The 18933-nt window shown below is 44.6% G+C and overlaps 1 protein-coding gene across 1 annotated transcript; it reads right to left on the minus strand.

Moving 5' to 3' along the window:
* Window positions 1-5973: 5973 nt before the first annotated feature.
* mis18a (MIS18 kinetochore protein A) lies at window positions 5974-18331 on the minus strand. The gene is made up of 5 exons (XM_038801677.1): window positions 18103-18331; window positions 15887-15950; window positions 14170-14292; window positions 7033-7132; window positions 5974-6481 (listed from the first exon to the last, which is right to left on the minus strand). Exons 1-5 carry the CDS (start codon window positions 18281-18283, stop codon window positions 6401-6403), a joined length of 549 nt encoding a protein of 182 aa, XP_038657605.1. The 5' UTR covers window positions 18284-18331; the 3' UTR covers window positions 5974-6400.
* Window positions 18332-18933: the final 602 nt, after the last annotated feature.

Consider the following 18933-nt stretch of genomic DNA (forward strand, 5'->3'; position numbering starts at 1 on the left):
CGTATCGACGGCCTCAGGCCATTACCTGAGGACCGCCTCCCCGATGCTCCGCCCCTGATGCACTGCCCCCGACCGGCCGACTTCCCAACGCTGCGCAACACGTGTGGTCTCATCCGTCGGGAACCCGGTGTGGTGGCTGCGGAATCAGTCCAGAGCCGCCACAGTCGGGGGAGGGCTGATCCGCGGGCAGGATGGGGACATTATTCGGGGCTGAGGGCACTGTAGTGGAGTGGTCCGGGGAGCGCAAGCCGGCTGAAGGGGGGGGGCTATTTCACGGGCCGGGTCCACGAGCGGCCTTCGCCATGTAACACAGCGCGGCCGCTGCAGGCTGCTGCCGTGCGCATGCGCGGCCACGGACCCAGCAATTCTCCGGGCATATCGGCAGCCAGAGCCGGGTACTCTACGCTGCCGTTCTGCTAGCCCCCAGCAAAACGGGGAATTTTCTGGCATAAAACGACACCGTTCCCACGCCGGCGTGGGGACATAGCCCCAGAATCCAGCCCCATGATTTCAGTGTTAATTGAATGTTGCCGTTCAAGCTGGCCAGCAACTGAATCCACAGCTATTGTGTCACCACTACATTGATAATTGGGAATTATTTTGGAATGTGTGATGTAGATTAGGGCTGACATCAGTTGGGCTGCCAAGTTTCAAATGTTTGGACTCCAGATGGCTGCCTGTTTTTTTTTATCGTGATGGAATTAATGTTTGTAATTATGTGGAATCAATACTTGCAAATATTTGGAAAATAGGAATTTGGATCATTTAGAGGAGCAAAGGGATCTTTGAGCACAAATCGCTGAAAGTAGAGCGGATTACCAAGACAACAAAAAGCAGATCAAGTACTTGAGTTTATCTCCAGAGCAGTATTTCCCAAATGTTTCAAACCACGGAACCCTGATACCGAGCAGACACCTCTCTCCCCTTCAATAACTCAGATTTCCCTCTCACACGGTTACACACTAATGTTTCCCACTCTCACACACATACCCCTCTCTCACACACATTCACCCCGCTCTCCCACACAGTCACCCTCTCTCTCACACACTCACCCCTCTCTCACAAATACTCGCACCCTCTCTCTCACACACTCACCCACTCTCCCACACTCACCCTTTCTCACACACATACATTCCTCACTCTCACATAGTCACCCCTCTCTCTGATACACTCACCCCTCTCTCTTTTACACACTTATCTCTCTCTCACATACTCACCATCTCTCTCCCACACATTCACCCCTTGCTCCCGCACATAGTCACCCCTCTCTACTCTCTCTCACACACTCACTCTTTCTCACACTCACCCTCTCTCACGTACTCACTCTCTCTCTCTGTCACCCTCTCTCATACACATACACCCCTCACTCTCACACACAGTCACCCCTCTCTCTCACACACAGTCACCCCTCTCTCTCACACACAGTCACCCCTCCCTCTCACACACCCCTCTCTCTGACACTCGCTCACCCCACTTTTTCTCACACACAGCTGCTCCAACGCCTGCTCTGAGCTCTGCTCCGACGCTAGCTCCGGGTTTCTTCAGTATATTCAAAGATGTGCAGTTTAGGTGATTGGCCATGCTAAATTGCCCCTTAGGGTGGGGTTGCAGGAATAGGGCGTGACATTGGGCCGAGGTAAGGTGGTCTTTCGATGAGTTGGTGCAGACTCAACGGGCCGAATGGTCTCCTTCTGCACTGTAGGGATTCTATGTGGATTATACAAATGTGCAGCAGACAACGCTGCAGTAAGGTTAACTAGTAAGGGCAGCACGGTAGCACAGTGGTTAGCACTATTGCTTCACAGTGCCAGGTTCGATTCCTGGCTTGGGTCACTCTCTGTGTAAAGTCTGCAAGTTCTCCCCGTGTCCGGGTGGGTTAATGTGAGCAAATATTTACAGATTTGTGTCCTAGCCCCTATAACGAAACTGTGCCCCGCACCCATGCCAACTTAACTGGCATATAGCTTTCTGGCCTTATGGGCCCCATCGCTATGTCTAGGTGGTTCCCCAGATGGCACACCAGGAGTGGAAGCGGCCTGCTGTGACTCCAGTTCTACAACCTGGGTTCCCGTTGGCAGCCGTCTTCTGGGGCGACTGGGCCTGGATGGGTCCAGCTGCTGCTCTGGTGGTGTAGTGCCACCCTGTTCCGCCCACTGCCCACCAGTTGCACCAGGGACAGTGGGGGATCCGTGGGGCTGGGATGGTTTGGCACCACCCCTGCAGGAGTCACTGGCACAGGCCCCGTCACCTCCTCCTCCCTCGAGGTGTCCAATGAGCCTAGCTATCCCTTGAGGCTCCCCCGCCACCTGGACACTGCCAGTCATAGGATTTACAGTGCAGAAGACCATTCAGCCCATCGAGTCTGCACCGGCTCTTAGAAAGAGCATCCTACTTAAGCCCACGCCTCCACCCTATCCCCGTTACCCAGCAACCCCACCTAACCTCTTTTTTGGATACTAAGGGCAATTTATCATGGCCAATCCACCTAAGCTGCACATCTTTGGACAGTGACCCAAGCCGGGAATTGAACCTGGGGCCCTGGAGCTGTGAAGCAATTATGCTAACCACTGTGCTACGATGTTGCTCCAGTCCTGGAGGTCCGCTCTGGTCTCAACCAGGGTACGCACATTCGCGGCCATGTAGCAGACCATCTCTGCCTGGGATTGCACCACATCACTATTGACTGCGTCACTACCTTCTGGGTTTGTGTGACATCAGCCAGTGACTGTGCCATCTACCTCTAGGACTGGGCCACCTCCCTCTGTGTCTGCACCACGTCGGATAGCGCCTGGGAAATGCCACCGACGTCCCAGCCATGGCCTGTTGTGTCTGGGCAATGCTCAGGAGCGCCGCTGCAATATCCAGGTGGCTCTGGCACATAGTTGCCTGTGAGACGGTAATCTTGTCCTGGGCCCCCGCCAGCACCTGCACAGAATGCCCCAGGTCTTGAACATGCTGATCCACAGCCAGAACCGGCCCCTAATCCCTGGACGGCACCTGTGTGGTTTTGGCTTGGGTAGCACGCATGGTCAACACCTCCTCCTGCTGCTGCACGATGTTGGACTCCACCAAGTGCACCTGCAGGTGCTGGTTGCTCACCGACAGCCCCTCATGTAGTTCCTGGCTCTGCGACTGCATCTGCACGATTGATACGACTGTCCATTCCAGAAGCCCAAAACCTCTCTGGGCGACAGCTAGTCCCTGGGGTCAGCCTGCTAACCAACCGTCTGCCCCCTTGGGTGTTCCTACCTCCACCTGCTGTGACAGATCAGCTATGTGATGTGCATCAGACAGTGTCCCAGGAGCCTTTTTACTAAAGTGTACAATCGAGGCGAGTGTCTCTGGGATAGGGGAGGGTGTTGAAGACAGCTGTGATCCTGTCTCCAGCTCCGGGACTCCTGAGTCTCGGGCGGAGGGTTGCCACCCGAGCTGCTCTCATCGCTGCTTGGCTCCAAGGGGTTCCGACTGTAGCACTGGCTGGGGGCGAGGCACGTCAGATGGACACGCCCCATCACCAGCAGGTCCTGCAAAGCATTAGACACATGATTAGGCCGTGGAGAGTGGATTGGTGAGCATGTGGGTAGGGGTGGTGTTGGGGGTGAAGAGTGGTGGGGGGGTATTCCACGTGGTACCGATGCTAGCCCCTTAACAGCATAATCGGACGAGGCGTGGTGCCAGTTTTGCTGTCGTGGAAGTGCATGAGTTCTGCATCGGTGTCAACACTTAAGTCTCAGAAACAAAGAATCCTGCCCCCTAGTGTTTGAAAAGCAGTTCACCTGCAGAGGTTCAAAAAGGTGTCCACCATGTGGAAGTGAGCAGTTGTGAACCAGAAAAATAATTTTAAAAATAGCCTTTTTCCATGGCCATTGCTGCTAAAAAAAAATACCTTATAGTGACACAGAACGTGGATGAATATCTAGCTACACACTCCTTGCTTATGCCATGCAAGCAAATGGTACAATAACTGCACCAATAAAAGTCTAGCAAATAAAGATTAACTCATAAAAATAAGCTTCAGACACAAAATTAGAATTCAGTAAGTAAATCAACATTCTTAAAATCATGGTAATTATATTTTGCAAATGAAAGTTTCAATATAATTGACTCCATCTGTAAACATTTGGGCAACTTCTGAGTGATAGCATTAAATAACCCAAGTAACTGGCAATCAAGATGTTTTAATCTTCATGGAGAGTTATGAAACTTTTCTTCAGTATAATGGCCAGTATGATTTATTTTTAAACTTATCTAACCAATATCCGTATGACATTTGAGCTTTATTATCAGGGTGGGAATAGTAGGCTGTTGGCAAGGAATTGAACATGTAAAGATCCTTTGGTTCCACACTCAGCATTCATATTCTTTTGCAGGCTGCATTATGTTTGTATTTTCTGAAATAGAGCTGGCTTGAGGGATTGCGTTGTATATATTTGCTCCATGACCTATAATTAGCATTGTTAAAATTTACAATGGAATTATGAGTTGGTATCTGATGTATAATTTGGTACTCTATTATAAATGTATGTATCTTCAGGACACCGCATGGAACTTTAATCCAATCACATCAATAGGTGGAAACAGTACCACTTAACTAAAAACCTCACCTTGTCAAACATAAACGGGAAAATTTCTCCTCCAGGGCAGCTGCAAAATTAAAAATAAATTGAGACTAGGTTATTTCCTACTCTGCTGTTAAAATTCTATTGGTGCTATTTCTCAAATTAAATTATTAATGAGCGACAAAATTCCTAATTGCATTATTTGATTAATGTTGACTCACCTTTTGAAAAGCCAACAATGCATAAGATCCATTTAACTGAAGCACATAGAAGAACAAGAAGCACTTAGAAGAACAAGACTGAGCCCACTCAATTGATACCCTGGGACACACAGGTTTTGCTTTAACCAAATCAAGCCCTACAGCATAGGAATCATCAGCCAAGACTACACATTTCATAACTTTTTCCAACTTGCATCCTCTTAGAAGATCCTGGTACTGTTGAATTGCCGTAGGATTTACAAATCTCGAAAGGTCTGCACATTAAGGGTAAGAAATCCTTTATGATTTGCTTTTTTTGTAACAGTGCCTGAATAGCAACACTGGTACAAAAGAAAATTCTTTCAGCTGCTTTATTTTGTCGAAGCATTTGGGAATACAGCGCTCAAATGTTCAATAACCCAAAGGTTCCTGTGTCGGCCCCAAACTTGTCTGGCCCTTTAAGGTAGTGCCTCTGCGGCCACACAAAAGTAATTAATGAGCCTGCACACTTCAATTAAACGGTTGCACACTGCAAAATAATTGCTGGGTCAAAATTTTGAATTCCTCATCAAATGCCAATGTAGAATAACCAGGACTGTAACAGTTCCAAGTTCTTCGGAGCACTTAGGATAGGCATTAAATGTAGTCACAGCCCCAAAAATTGGGGTTCTTTTCAGAGCTGCAAATGCACAGGCTGCTACGAGCAGTTAGTTTATCACATGCCCATTAATGTAACTCTTTTTAAAGGAAGAAATTTTGTTATGGAACACATCTTGTAGGTGAAGAAATCTGAGAACACAAGTTTCAAACACTCAGTACAAGCGACTTTGTCCATAGATGGAAAGAAATTCCTGTTGAAATCAAAGAACCAGAGTTCTAATTAATGTTGTGCTTATGCAGCCAGACTGAGAGTGCCCTCTACAGTTAAAAACAAGAGTTTTCATGTAGTACATTGGCAAGCATTTGGTATTGTTGTTGATTGCAGAATAACAAGTATGAGTTTATTGCATAATGGTGTTCGATATAAAATAGTTTGTTAAACTATTATATTCTGCACAACACAACTAGAAAACATTTCACTAATTACAATCAAGGAGTAATATTGCTTTAGAGAAGAGAATTTAAATATTGTGCCCAATTTTACTTTGGATCAAACAAAGTACAAATACTGTATTGGAGAATGTGTATAATTAATTAGTAGCTTGCATGGACCAAAACTATTCAAACAGCTTTATTTTTCACATTAACATGATTGCAGTTTGGTAAATGTACAATTAAAACAATTTTACAAATACATTGATGGAGCAAAATGAAATGGTTAGCGATTGTCTCTGAGAAAACAGATACAAGATGTATATCAACATTTAAAGTTTACTCATGATTAATTTTACAAGATATAATGTTGATTCACCTCAGATTTTTAAGCATAATAGGATCAAGAGTCAAAGTTAAATTCAGTAACTGGTACAATGCACAATATGTACAATATATGACAAACATGAGCCACAGGTTGTGTCTCTGGAACAAGCAACGGCATCATACCACCACACATCAGAAGAAAGAAATTAATTCTCTGAGCTTGTCTTCAAAATGTGGCCTCTTCCTCAGCATAGTTTTGGAATGTAATATTTCTGTTAAGAGTCATTCTTTATTCTTCAATGATTCTATCTTTTCTTCAACAACAGCCAGTCTTGCAATCATTAGATTCAACACCATTTGAGACTGTTGGCGGGAAAATTTTCACATTAGACTCATTTGTGAACAGCAATACAATATGCTAAATGTAATTACAAACAAGCAATAACCTGAACAAAAATCAGGTAACATTTTTCCCATGGACGCTTTGACATCTCATCCAAAAAGTAATTCTAAAAGGGGCAATTTAATTATTAAAAACAATGAAAATCTAGATGCATATCTTAAAATGCAAAGCTTTGCTTTTGTACAGTCATGGGATCAGCCGCCCAAAGGGAAATGCAGCATTTAGTTTTGTAGGTGAGGTATCAATATAAATTAGTAACAGAATAGCCATTTGCCAACTGAAAAGTTTATAGCTGACAAGCTGCAAATTATTAGTATTTATGGTTATGTCTAACAAAATTAAATACATCTTTCAACTGCATTTTATAGGGCCTGAATTTCAAAACTATTCTTCAATATCAAGTAAAATATAATTACTTTTTTCAAATGGTTCATTCTTTTCTCAAAATTTTATTTTGCAAATCAACAAAGCTAATGTACTGAAGACAACCTTAATAGGAAGATACAATCACCTTTTCTAATTCTTCAAGGACTTCGGTTTGAGTTTCTAGGACTATTGGCTTTTTTCGCTCATCCACAAATTCTACATTTGTAGTGGAGCCAAGGACATAACTAAGGAAATAAAGTAAAGATCATCTACAACTTGAAAAACAAATAGTTAATTTATGCAACTTTTATAAATAATACATGTACTTCAATTAATAAACTCTTACCAATCACATTCCAAATCTGGATTAAAAAGAATAACAGTTGTTCTAATTTTTCTGTTCCAAGTATCTTTTATCTTTTCTGTGCATTTGGTACCGGTTTAATTGAATATCTATGAAGAATGCTGTATCAGTCTTGGTCCAGTAGCAGCATGAAACCAATCTGGCTTATCAGTACAGTGGAGGGAACCCACTGCACATCTTTCAGAAAAGATCTGAAACAATTTGGGGCAGCACGGTAGCATGGTGGTTAGCATAAATGCTTAAGGGGGGGGGGTTGGGTTGGGTTACGGGTATAGGGTGGATACGTGGGTTTGAGTAGGGTGATCATTGCTCGGCACAACATCGAGGGCCGAAGGGCCTGTTCTGTGCTGTACTGTTCTATGTTCTAATTCCTGCCTGATCCCTTAGGGGGCACAATATATCCAATTATAATAAAAAATTTTAAAGGCACTCATTGTTCTGGACAATATTTCTTATCAATACCACCAAAATCACAGGTTATCTCAATGTTTTAGGAGGCCATTTCTATCTTCAATATTCCTTACATTGCAATAGTGGCATGCAGGTGCAGCAATCACTTAGAAAAGCAATGGCATGTTGGCCTTTTATCGCAAGAGGAGTAAATCAGTAAAGACGTCTTGCTGCAATTGTGCAGCATTTTGGTGAGACCATATCTGGAATACTGTGTGGAGTTTTGGTCTTCACATTTAAGAAAGGATATACATGCCGCCTTGGAGGCAGTGCACAGAAGGTTCACTAGATTGGCCACTGGGATGAGGGAGGTGTCCTCTGATGATGGGCTCTCTGGAGCTCATGCTGGATCGGGAGTCTAAAACACGAGGGCATAGTGTTAGGATTTATTTTTATTTATTAATGGGATGTGTACATTGCTGGTTAGGCCAGCATTTATTGCCCATCCCTAGATGACTTCAGAAGGTGGTGGTGAGTTGCCTTCTTGAACCACTAGAGGTTCCCAAGCTAGAGGTTCACCCATTGTGCTTTTAGGGAGGGAGTTCCAGCGACTGTGAAGGAGCATCAATATATTTCCAAGTCAGTGTGGTGAGGGACTTGCAGGGGACCCTTCAGGTGGTGGGGTTCCCAGGTATCTGCTGCTCTTGTCCTTCTAGATGATAGTGGTCATGGGTTTGGAAGGTATTGGTGAGATACTTCAATGCATTCTGTAAATGGTACACATGGCTGCCACTATTCGTTGGTGGTGGAGGGTTGGAATGTTTGTAGAAGGGGGAGCAATCAAGCGGGCTGCTTTGTCCTGGATGGTGTTGAGCTTCTTGAATGTTGTTGGAGCTGCATTCACCAAGGCAAGTTGAGAGTATTCCATTACACTCCTGACTTGTGTCTTGTAGATGGTGGACAGGCTTTGAAGGGGCGTCAGGAGAGAATTATTTGTCATAGGATTCCTAGCCTTTGACCTGCTCTGGTAGCCGGTATTGATACGGCTAGTCCAGTTCAGTTGCTTATCAATGGTAACCTCCAGGATGTGGATTGTGGGAAATTCAACAATCATAATGCCATTGAATGTCAAAGGGCGGTGGTTAGATCCTTTCCTGTAGGAGATGGTCATTGCCTGGCACTTGTGCGACGCAAATAAAACTTGCCATTTGTCAGCCCAAGCCTGGCTATTGTCCAGGTCTTGCTGCATTTGGACGTGGACTGTTTCATTGTCTGAGGAGTCATAACTGGTGCTGAACATTTGCAATTTCGCAAACATTCCCACTCTGACCTTATGATGGAAGGGAGGTCATTGATGAAGCAGCTGGAGATAGTTGGGCCCAGGGTACTGCCTTGAGGAATTCCTGCAATGATGTCCTGGAACTGAGATGATTGACCTCCAACCACAACCATCTTCTTTGTGCCAGGTATGACTTCAACCAGTGGAGAGCTTAGCCCTGGATTGCCAATGACTCCAATTTAGTTCGGACTCCTTTGATGTCACACTCGGTCAAATGTTGCCTTGATGTTAAGGGCAGCCACTCTGACCTCTGGCATCCAGCTCTTTTGTCCATGTTTAAACTAAGGCTGTAATGAGATCAGAAGCTGAGTGGCCCTGGCAGAACCCAAACTGAGTGTCCATGAGCAGGTTATTGCTGAGTAAGTGCAACTTGATAGCACTGTTGATGACTCTTTTCATCATTTTGCTAATGATGGTGAGTAGACTAATTGGGCAGTAATTGGCTGGATTGGATTTGTCCTGTTTCTTGTGCACAGGACACCTGGGCAATTTTTCACATTGCCAGGTAGATGCCAGTGTTGTAGCTGTACTGGAAAAGCTTGGCTAGGAGTGCGGCAAGTTCTGGAGCAGAAGACATCAGTACTATTGTCGGAATATTGTCAGGGCTCACAGCCTTTGCAGTATCCAGTGCCTTCCTCCATTTCTTGATATCAAATGGAGTGAATTGTATTGACTGAAGACTGACATGTGATGCTGGGGACCTCCGGAGAACGAGATGGACCACCCACTCGACACTTCTGGCTGAAGATTGTTGCAAATGCCTCATCCTTGTCTTTTTCACATGTGCTGGGCTCCTCCATCATCCAGGATGGGGATATTTGTGGAGCCTCCTCCTCCAGTGAGTTGTTTAACTGTCCACCACCATTCACGGTTGGATGTGGCAGGATTGCAGAGCTTAGATCTGATGCGTATGTTGTGGAATCGCTTAGCTCTATTACTTGGCATACAAGCAGCCCTGTGTTGAAACTTCACCAGGTTGACACCTCATTTTTCGGTACACCTGATGTTGTTCCTGGTATGCTCTCCTGCACACTTCATTGAACCAGGGTTGATCCAACTTTGAGGTGGCATGGCAGCACAGTGGTTAGCACTGTTGATTCACAGCGGCAGGATCCCAGGTTCGATTCCCGCTTGGGTCACTGACTGTGCGGGATCTGCACATTCTCCCCGTGTCTGACTTGGTTTCTCTGGTTTCCTCCCCCAAGTCTTGAAAAATGTGCTTGTTAGGTGAATTGGACATTGAATTCTCCTTCCGTGTACCCAAACAGGCTCCGGAATGTGGCAACTAGGGGATTTTCACAGTAACTTCATTGCAGTGTTAATGTGAGCCTACTTGTGACAATAATAAAGATTATGATTATTACCCCCCCCCCCCCAGGCTTGGTGATGATGGTAGAGTGGGGGATATGCCAGACCATGAGGTTGAATACAATTCTGCTGATGGCCCACGGATGCCCAGTCTAGAGTTGCTGGATCTGATTGAAGTCTATCCCATTTAGCACAGTGGTAGTGTCACACAACTCGATGGAGAGTATCCTCAGTGTGAAGATGGGATTCTGTCGCCATAAGGACTGTGCAGCGGTCACTTCAACTGATACCATCATGGACAGATGCATCTGCAGCAGGCAGATTGGTGAGGATGAGGTCAAATATGTTTTTCCCGCTTGTTGGTTCCCTCACGACCGGCTGCAGTTCCAGTCTAGCAGCTACATCCTTTAGGACGCAGCCAACTCAGTCTGTGGTGGTAATACCGAGCCACTCTTCATGATAGACATTGAAGTCACACACCCAGAACATATTCTGGGCCCTTGCCACCCTCCGTGCTTTCTTAAAGTGCTGTTCAACATTGAGGAGTACTGATTCATCAGCTGATGGTGGCTGGTACGTGGTAATCTGCAGGAGGTTTCCTTGCCATGTTTAACCCGAGGCCATTAGACTTCATGGGTTCCAGGTTGATGCTGAGGTCACCCAGGGCAACTCCCTCCTGACTGTATCCACTGTGCCGCCACCTCTGCTGGGTCTATCCTGCCGGTGAGGCAGGACATACCCAGTAATGGTGATAGTGTTGTCTGGGAGATTATCTATAATTATGACTATGTCAGGCTGTTGCTTAACTAGTCAGTGAGAATGCTCTCCCAATTTTGGCACAAGGCCCCAGATGTTAGCAAGGAGGATCGGCAGGGCTTGGTTTGCTGTTGTTGTTTTTGGTGCCTGGTTTGATGCCGGGTGGTCCGTCCTGTTTCATTCTTTTTTGTGTTTTCGTAGTGGTCAAATACAACTGAGTGGCTTGCTAGGCCATTTCAGAGGCATCTAAGAGTCAACCACATTGCTGCGAGTCTGGAGTCACACATAGACAAGACCAGGTAAGGAGGGCAGATTTCCCTCCCTAAAAGGACATTAGTGAACGAGATAGGTTTTTATGACAATCGACAATGATTTCATGGTCATTATTAGACTTTTAATTCCAGATATTTTATTGAGTTTAAATTCCATCACCTGGCATGGTGGGATTCAAACACAGGTTCCAAGATCATTATCCTGGGTCTCTGGATTACTAATCCAGCAATAATACCACTTTGCCACCACCGATCAATTTAGGACTGAGGTGAGGAGAAATTACTTCACTCAAAAGGTTGTGGATACTCGTTGAATACATTTAAATCTGGCATAAACAGATTTTTGAACTCTCAGGGAATTAAGGGAAAGAGGGATCGGGCAGGGAAATGGAGTTGCAGCCCAAGATCAGTCATGATCGCATTGAAAGGCGGAGAATGCTCAACAGGCCACATGGCCCACTCCGGTTCCTGTTTCCTTGTGTTTTTGAGTGGCTCTTGAGCTGGGAGATGCTTTAAGACAGTCCGAGGATGTGATAATTTACATAAAAAACTTATTTCCTTCGTCCAAGTAACTCCATTTTAATCATCCAATTTCCACTGATTTTCTACAGGCATACAAAATTTCAGCCTGTCACTGAAAGGGGCAACACAGGTGGAGAAGGTAGTCAAGAAGGCACACGGCATGCTTGCCTTCATTGGCCGGGGCATTGAGTACAAGAATTGGCAAGTCATGTTGCAGCTGTATAGAACCTTAGTTCGGCCACACTTGGAGTACAGTGTTCAATTCTGGTCGCCACACTACCAGAAGGATGTGGAAGGCTTAAGAGAGGGTGCAGAAGAGAGTTACCAGGATGTTGCCTGGTATGGAGGGCATTAGCTATGAGGAGTGGTTGAATAAACTCGGTTTGTTCTCACTGGAACGACAGAGGTTGAGGGGCAACCTGATAGAGGTCTACAAAATTATGGAGGGGCATAGACAGAGTGGATAGTCAGAGGCTTTTCCCCAGGGTAGAGGGGTCAATTACTAGGGGACATAGGTTTAAGGTGCGAGGGGCAAGGTTTAGAGGAGATGCACAAGGCAAGTTTTTTAAAAAAACATAGGGGGTAGTGTGTGCCTGGAACTCGCTGCCGGAGCAGGTGGTGGAAGCAGGGACGATAGTGACATGAGGTACATCTTGACAAATACATGAATAGGATGGGAATAGAGGTATACGGACCCAGGAAGTGTGGACGATTTGTTTGGGAGAGGTGTTTTCAGAACCCCAAAATGTATCATGGAGTTCAACCAACCCCCACCTTTAATGGATTGTTGCTTTTGAAGCACAAGGCTTCACAAGGCTTGTTCCCCAGATGTAGCATTACAATTATGGACACGTGGTTTTTAAAACAAAACAATGTTTATTCCATTAATTCAAATTAACCTTTTAAATAAACACTGGATCTCTTAACACCCCTTACTTCAAAGATAACCCCGAAAATAATACAACACTACCCAATCCTGCAAACTGTTCCTTTACACATCCAAAAGACTGCACCTTCACAAAAACAGTAACACCCCAGGTTACAGTTAATATATATTTTCTGTTGGATGGCAGAGATATATCAGCTTGGTTGACTTCAGCTCCAGCACCTTGCTTTTCTTCCTGCAGCTCACAGCCACAAAAACAGTTACACCCAAGCTGCTGTCTCAAACTGAAGACTAAAACTCAGAACTAACCTCAAAATGACCAAACTGAGCTCAGCTCCACTCACTCTCTGACATCACTATTTTCTTAAAGGTACATTCCTTAAACATACATTTCTTAAAGGTACTCTCACATGACAGATTTTAGTTTAGACGGGCAGCATGGTTGGCACGGGCTTGGAGGGCCGAAGGGCCTGTACCTGTGCTGTACTTTTCTTTGTTCTAAAACTTTCGGCATGGTATTATTGAACCTCTACAGTGCAGGAGGCCATTCGGCTCATCAGATCTGCACCACACCCCCCAAAAGAGCACCCTACCTAAGCCACACCCTCCCCATAACGCAACCATGGGATATTAAGGACAATGTAGGAAGGCTACTCCACCCAACCTGCTCATCTTTGGACTGTGGGGGGTGAGGGGGGGGGGGGGGGGGGGTGAGGAGGAGAAGACAACTGGAGCACCCAGAGGAAACCCACACAGACGAAGGGTAGAAAAGAGGTGCAACGTTTATTCTTAATCTTGTTTCACAAATGTGTCTGATTTTGAACCACCCTGTACGTGAAACATTCTACAAGAAATATTATTGGGCAAATAACAACTTGTAAGGACAAAGGGATAAAAGTAAAATATTGTTCTCGAGTTTTTTGGGTTTAGTTAGATGGGTTTTGTCCCTAAAGGAGAATATGTGCATTGCATATTAGGCAACCAGAAATTCTACTTGCTTTTATATTGATTTTTCAGCAGCATAGTTTTGGGATTCCTGCATATTGCAATAGGGGCTTTCACAGCTGACCAAAAAGAATGCTTGCAAAACATTTTAAATTGGCTACTGTCTTATGCACCCAGAGCCCATCCAAAGTCTGAGTGTATTGGAGACAATGCAAACACTTATTTTCCATCTTTAAAAATCTTTGTATCAATCGCATACACCTGTAAGATCCTGTTTATAATTTCGCTGTGGCAAAATTCAGTAAGTGGAGTTATATTCATAAATTATCACTCATTTGAGACATATGGAATTCTCTCTAAATTAACAAATTGTTAGATGTAATATACTTACAACAGTTAAAGTTGATTTGCTGTTCTACCAATTTATAATTTTTCTGCAATAGATAGATTTTAAATGCTTTGGTTAAGTGGCGGTCTTGTTTTGCAATATACATACTTGCCTTTCAATATAGGTCACAGCCAAGCAGTATACATTCCTTTTGTAGTCAAGGTGGGTTGGAGTGCATAGGTACATTCTACCCAGTAACAGAGAGCAGCCGCTACAGGATAACAATACATAAATGCTGGAAGGAGGGGAAAATAAAGTTACTACAGAAATATGAATTACATAATGAAGTACAGGAATGGGCCAGCTGGTCCATCAAGTCAGTCATTTATCAACACTATCTGTCACCCCTACGCTACATTATCTCCTCGGAAAGGCAAAGCAAGCGAATATGTTGGCAATCTACACTAGAAGTTCAAAACTTAACCTCACAATATACATAATGGAACTTTTACTTCACTCTATACATCATGGATTTTTTACTTATATCCCCTAATTCTTCCTAATCTTTCTAGATTGAATAGGTATTTGAAAGCATTTGGGATTCTAAGTTTTGCAGATGGAATATGTAGGAAAATGTGAACTTTGGCAGGAAGAATAAAAAAAGCAGTATATTATTCAAACATGGAGAGATTGCAGAGCTCTGAAGTATCAAGAAAAATTTAGTAAACAGATAGTGACTAGGAATGCAAATCGAATGGTGTTAATTGCAAGGGGAATTGAATATAAAAGGAAAGTTTTGCTAGTGATATAGGGTGTTGGTGAGACCACATCAGAGTACTGTCTCCTTTTAAGAAAGGATATCATTGCTTTAGAAGTTCAGAGAAGCTTCACTCCTGGAATAAAGGAATTTTCCAATGAGGAAAGGTTGAACAGGCAGGGACTGTATCCACTGGAGACTAGCAGAATAAAAGGGGAGTTTATTTAAACATGCAAAATCCTGCAGGAACTTGACAAGGTGGGTGCTGAAAGTCTATTTCTTCTTGTGGGAGAGACTAGAACAAGGGGGCACAGCTCAATATAATCTGAACATCAAAGGAACCAATCCTCACCTAGCCAAGTCCAAAAAGTATAATGGGGGGGGGGGGGGGGATAAACATCTTAATTTCATAGAAACTAGAAGGAAGGATGACAGCACGTTGGGCTTCTGCGGATGTAATCTTTAGCAAACAGTTTCACGAGAATGAATGGAAGAATGAATACTCCTTTATGGAAGACGTTCAGTGAAGAAATTTAGAGCCCACTAGCAACAGACAACTCATGCTATATTGTTCATAGTTAGGTCTAAGCCCACCAGTACCATTTTTGAACTGTCTAACTTCATGGAATGTCACTTGGGCTCCAATTGAGAAGTCACTGACAAACATCCATTGAACTCTCCAAACGGAATATAGTTGCTTGGAATTTGCTTAGAGAGGCAAACAAACAGTACCTACAGACTTACAGCTGCACACAGATTTTTAGTGAGCTACTGTGCAGCAATTTGAAGTAATTAGAAATTTTGGGTGGGACACTTGATGGTGGGTCAAGGACCAGTGTTTGCACCATGTCTCTTCAACCAAACTGAGTAATTGTTACTGATAAATCCAGAACCAGGAGGTGCAAGATTGAATTCAAAATTTGATGCACAGAGAGGAAAACAAAGATGGGATTAAGAAAGGAATGCTGAAATTGAAATCATAAAATATCAAACATTAAAATTTAATAGAAAAGATATTTGACAGCAAGAGACTTGCAATGTTGTTCTTTATTGTATAACACAGAATAGAAAATAGAATCAAATCTTTCTTCATTTAACATCAATGAGTTCAAAAAGCTGCACTCATACTTACCAACCAGACTCATTTGCAGTGTCTAATTTCTGTTCTTTGTTTACTTGCACATTTTTAGTGACACCTGTAAAAGGGCAGCAAGTTATTAGCTGATAAGTTCAAAATTTGACACAACGATCAAAGGTACAGCAAACCGCACAGCAAGCCAGGTTCCAGGAACATTTTGTCTGTTCAACTAGTTAAATATGCGAGTTCAGAGCGAGCACATTGATCTTCATTCAAAGTCTGTAAAATCTAATTTATAACACTACACTTCAGTAACATATTGTAGGTAGTGCTACGACTGGTCCCCAGTTAACCTGGGCAAGATTCCCCCATTTGTTGTCATCCGGCTGAATCCCCCCAATTTATTATGCCCCAGGGGGAGGAAGAATTAACTGGTTCCCTTTTTTAAATTCAACTTTCTCTGCCGGTCGCAGCAAAATTAATCTTTAAAGATTCCTTCATGGATAAAGGTATGTTTTAAAAGGAACCAAATTAACCAAGCTTTCTAGAATTAAAGATAGAGTTTATTAACTACTAACGGTAAGAACACAAGCATACACATTCAAATAGTGTAGAAGTGAGAATTAAGCCCAAAGTAAGTTTTAAAAATAAAGGTATATGAAACAGTCCATGCCACTTGAGGAATAGATGATTGAGCATTGCGCTTCGAGATGCACACATGCAGGCAGCGCAGCTTTTCAGCTGGCTTTTATCCCAGTCTTTGTATATTCCTGGAAGGTGAAATCCACAAATCCATCTGGACATTACGCACAGGAGTTCGCTTGATGAAATGATACTCATCTCCCATTGTCTCTAGCAGAGATGGCAGTCAGCTTCGATATGCTTTAGAACAGCCCTCACCGGCCGACCCACCTTTGCGCTTACCTTTAATTTTACAGATTAGCCTGCTTGGTCCTCACAATCCCACTTGCTTTGTCACTCAATGATACATTTCTGCTAAGGACTTCAGCTGACAATTTAAGATCTTGCTGCATCCTTTGAAAAAAACAGGAGGTTTGTCCTCGAACTCGCCATACTCGGTCTTCAAATGCCTGTGGAGTTTTGAGGGTTTTAAACTTACATTTGCCAGTATTTCTCTGCATGTAACACACATGGGCTTTGCATCCTCATTTGCACTGGCACAATTAATAAAGCCATATCTCAAGAAATCATCTTTATACTGCTTTGTTCCTGATTTCAGCTTCTTCTTAATGGAATGGCCGTCAGAGGACCTGGACCTCATATCAGCACTTCTTTGTCCTGCCATAGACTCTCCTGAAAAGCTGTCTCCAGCAGATTTAGTTGTGAGATCCTGGCCTATGTGTGTCTCTGGCCCTCTCTTCCTTATTACAAATTGATCCATCTTCAGTTCTCATGCACTCTTGTTACTTGCTTGCAGCTACAAAAAGGATAAATCTTTCCTCTGTAATTTAGCGACCAAAGCATGGATTGTGTGACATCAGTCTATGTGCTGGGCTCTGACACCACTTTTGCTCGGAAAACTGCCGTTTTTAAAAATAAATTTGGTCCTTGAACAGTGCGCTGACGTCAGGAGGTGATGGCACTGGGATAGCACACTGACAAAGGTGGCAGTCTGCCCCACTGGGCACCAGGCTGTGCACTGCACTGCCAGAACCAGCTGATGGGGCATGCATGTCCCACGAGTTTTATTTGTGAAGACTGATAACTAGAGTTTTCAAACATTCACATAGATTTCACATGCTGGTCCTTAAAATTCCATTTTCCCTGCCCAAGAGGAGAACAACACGTCATTTATTTTTTGTGATCGTTGCTGGTGCCTTCTTCTTGGACTTCAGTTTGGAGAACAAACAAATTGCTGCAATCCCTGTATATGTCGCTATCACATAATTCCTCTTCCTTGTGATGGTGTAGGCACTGAAGTACTTGTGGAAGCTGGTGCTAAATGCCAGCATCGTGACCACCATTCTCACCCCTCACACAAACTTCACTCGGCCACTCTTAGTGTCCTTCACAGGCCCTGAGCTCCAAGTATTGCCCCCATCGGTCCTGAACTCTGTGTATTTCCCCCCGTCCCCTCACTGCTGCCCCGCCCCCCATCCCAGCCCCCCCCCCCCATCCCATCCCATCCTAGCCCCCCACACCCCCCCCGCCCCATCACCTCTCCCCCCCCTCGCCCCATCACCTCTCCCCCCCCTCTCCCCCCTCTCACTGCCGCCCCCGCTCCCCAACCCCTTCCCCTCACCACTCACGGTTCAGGTGGATCATGTTCTCCTTGGGGCTTGCTCCCACCCAGGCCAGCGAGTCTCCCACGGGAAGCCGGCACTGAGAGCACAGGAAAACCACCGGCAGGTCCGAGTCTCCGATGATAAAAGTGCTCGAGTCCTTCTCAACTTCATCATCCGTTAACAAATCCACTGTCACTCCCGCCATCTTTCAAACCGCCTCCCTGTCCTGCAACACGCATGCGCAGCAGGCTGCCGGGCAAACGCATGCGCGCTAAGCCAGCTTTCACAGCTTCTTGCTCACCCAAAGACTCTACACAGCCACCTTTCCGGGAAGGAGCGCATCACTAACACAAAACAGATGACCTGGTCAATGTTTTTCTGAACATCATAAAACCAGAATTACTAAGGCATCTGTGTATCACAGTCAACACTGCGGTAGCTGTGTGTTTGGCCTGCACACTGCATTACTATCATCGATAAAGCAATCCATACCCTGTGATGCCCACCGGGCATAGAAGCTTTGGGTCATGTTATGACCCCCTGGGAAGTAAGGGAGTATATTCCATTAACTCATAATGAGTATGAATTGCCCTGGTAATTGGGTGCGGAACTTCCCCTTAATAGGGAAAGCTCCACAGTATTAAAACCCTGGCCTGAGTACAAGTTGGGGAGGATGGCCCTTATGGCATGGGAATTTGGTAGTGTAGCTTAATAAAAATCTCTTTGTGTCTTAGCATGCGTCCTGTGAGTGTTTCTCGTCTGGCAGATACTATAGGTGTCTATTAGAGTTTGCATGTTCCTGACATTGGTTTCTCCAGTTGCTCTGTCTCGTTTCATCCCATAGTCCAACGATGT

Source organism: Scyliorhinus canicula, chromosome 7, assembly GCF_902713615.1.
Source record: "Scyliorhinus canicula chromosome 7, sScyCan1.1, whole genome shotgun sequence".
Lineage (NCBI taxonomy): Eukaryota > Metazoa > Chordata > Chondrichthyes > Carcharhiniformes > Scyliorhinidae > Scyliorhinus > Scyliorhinus canicula.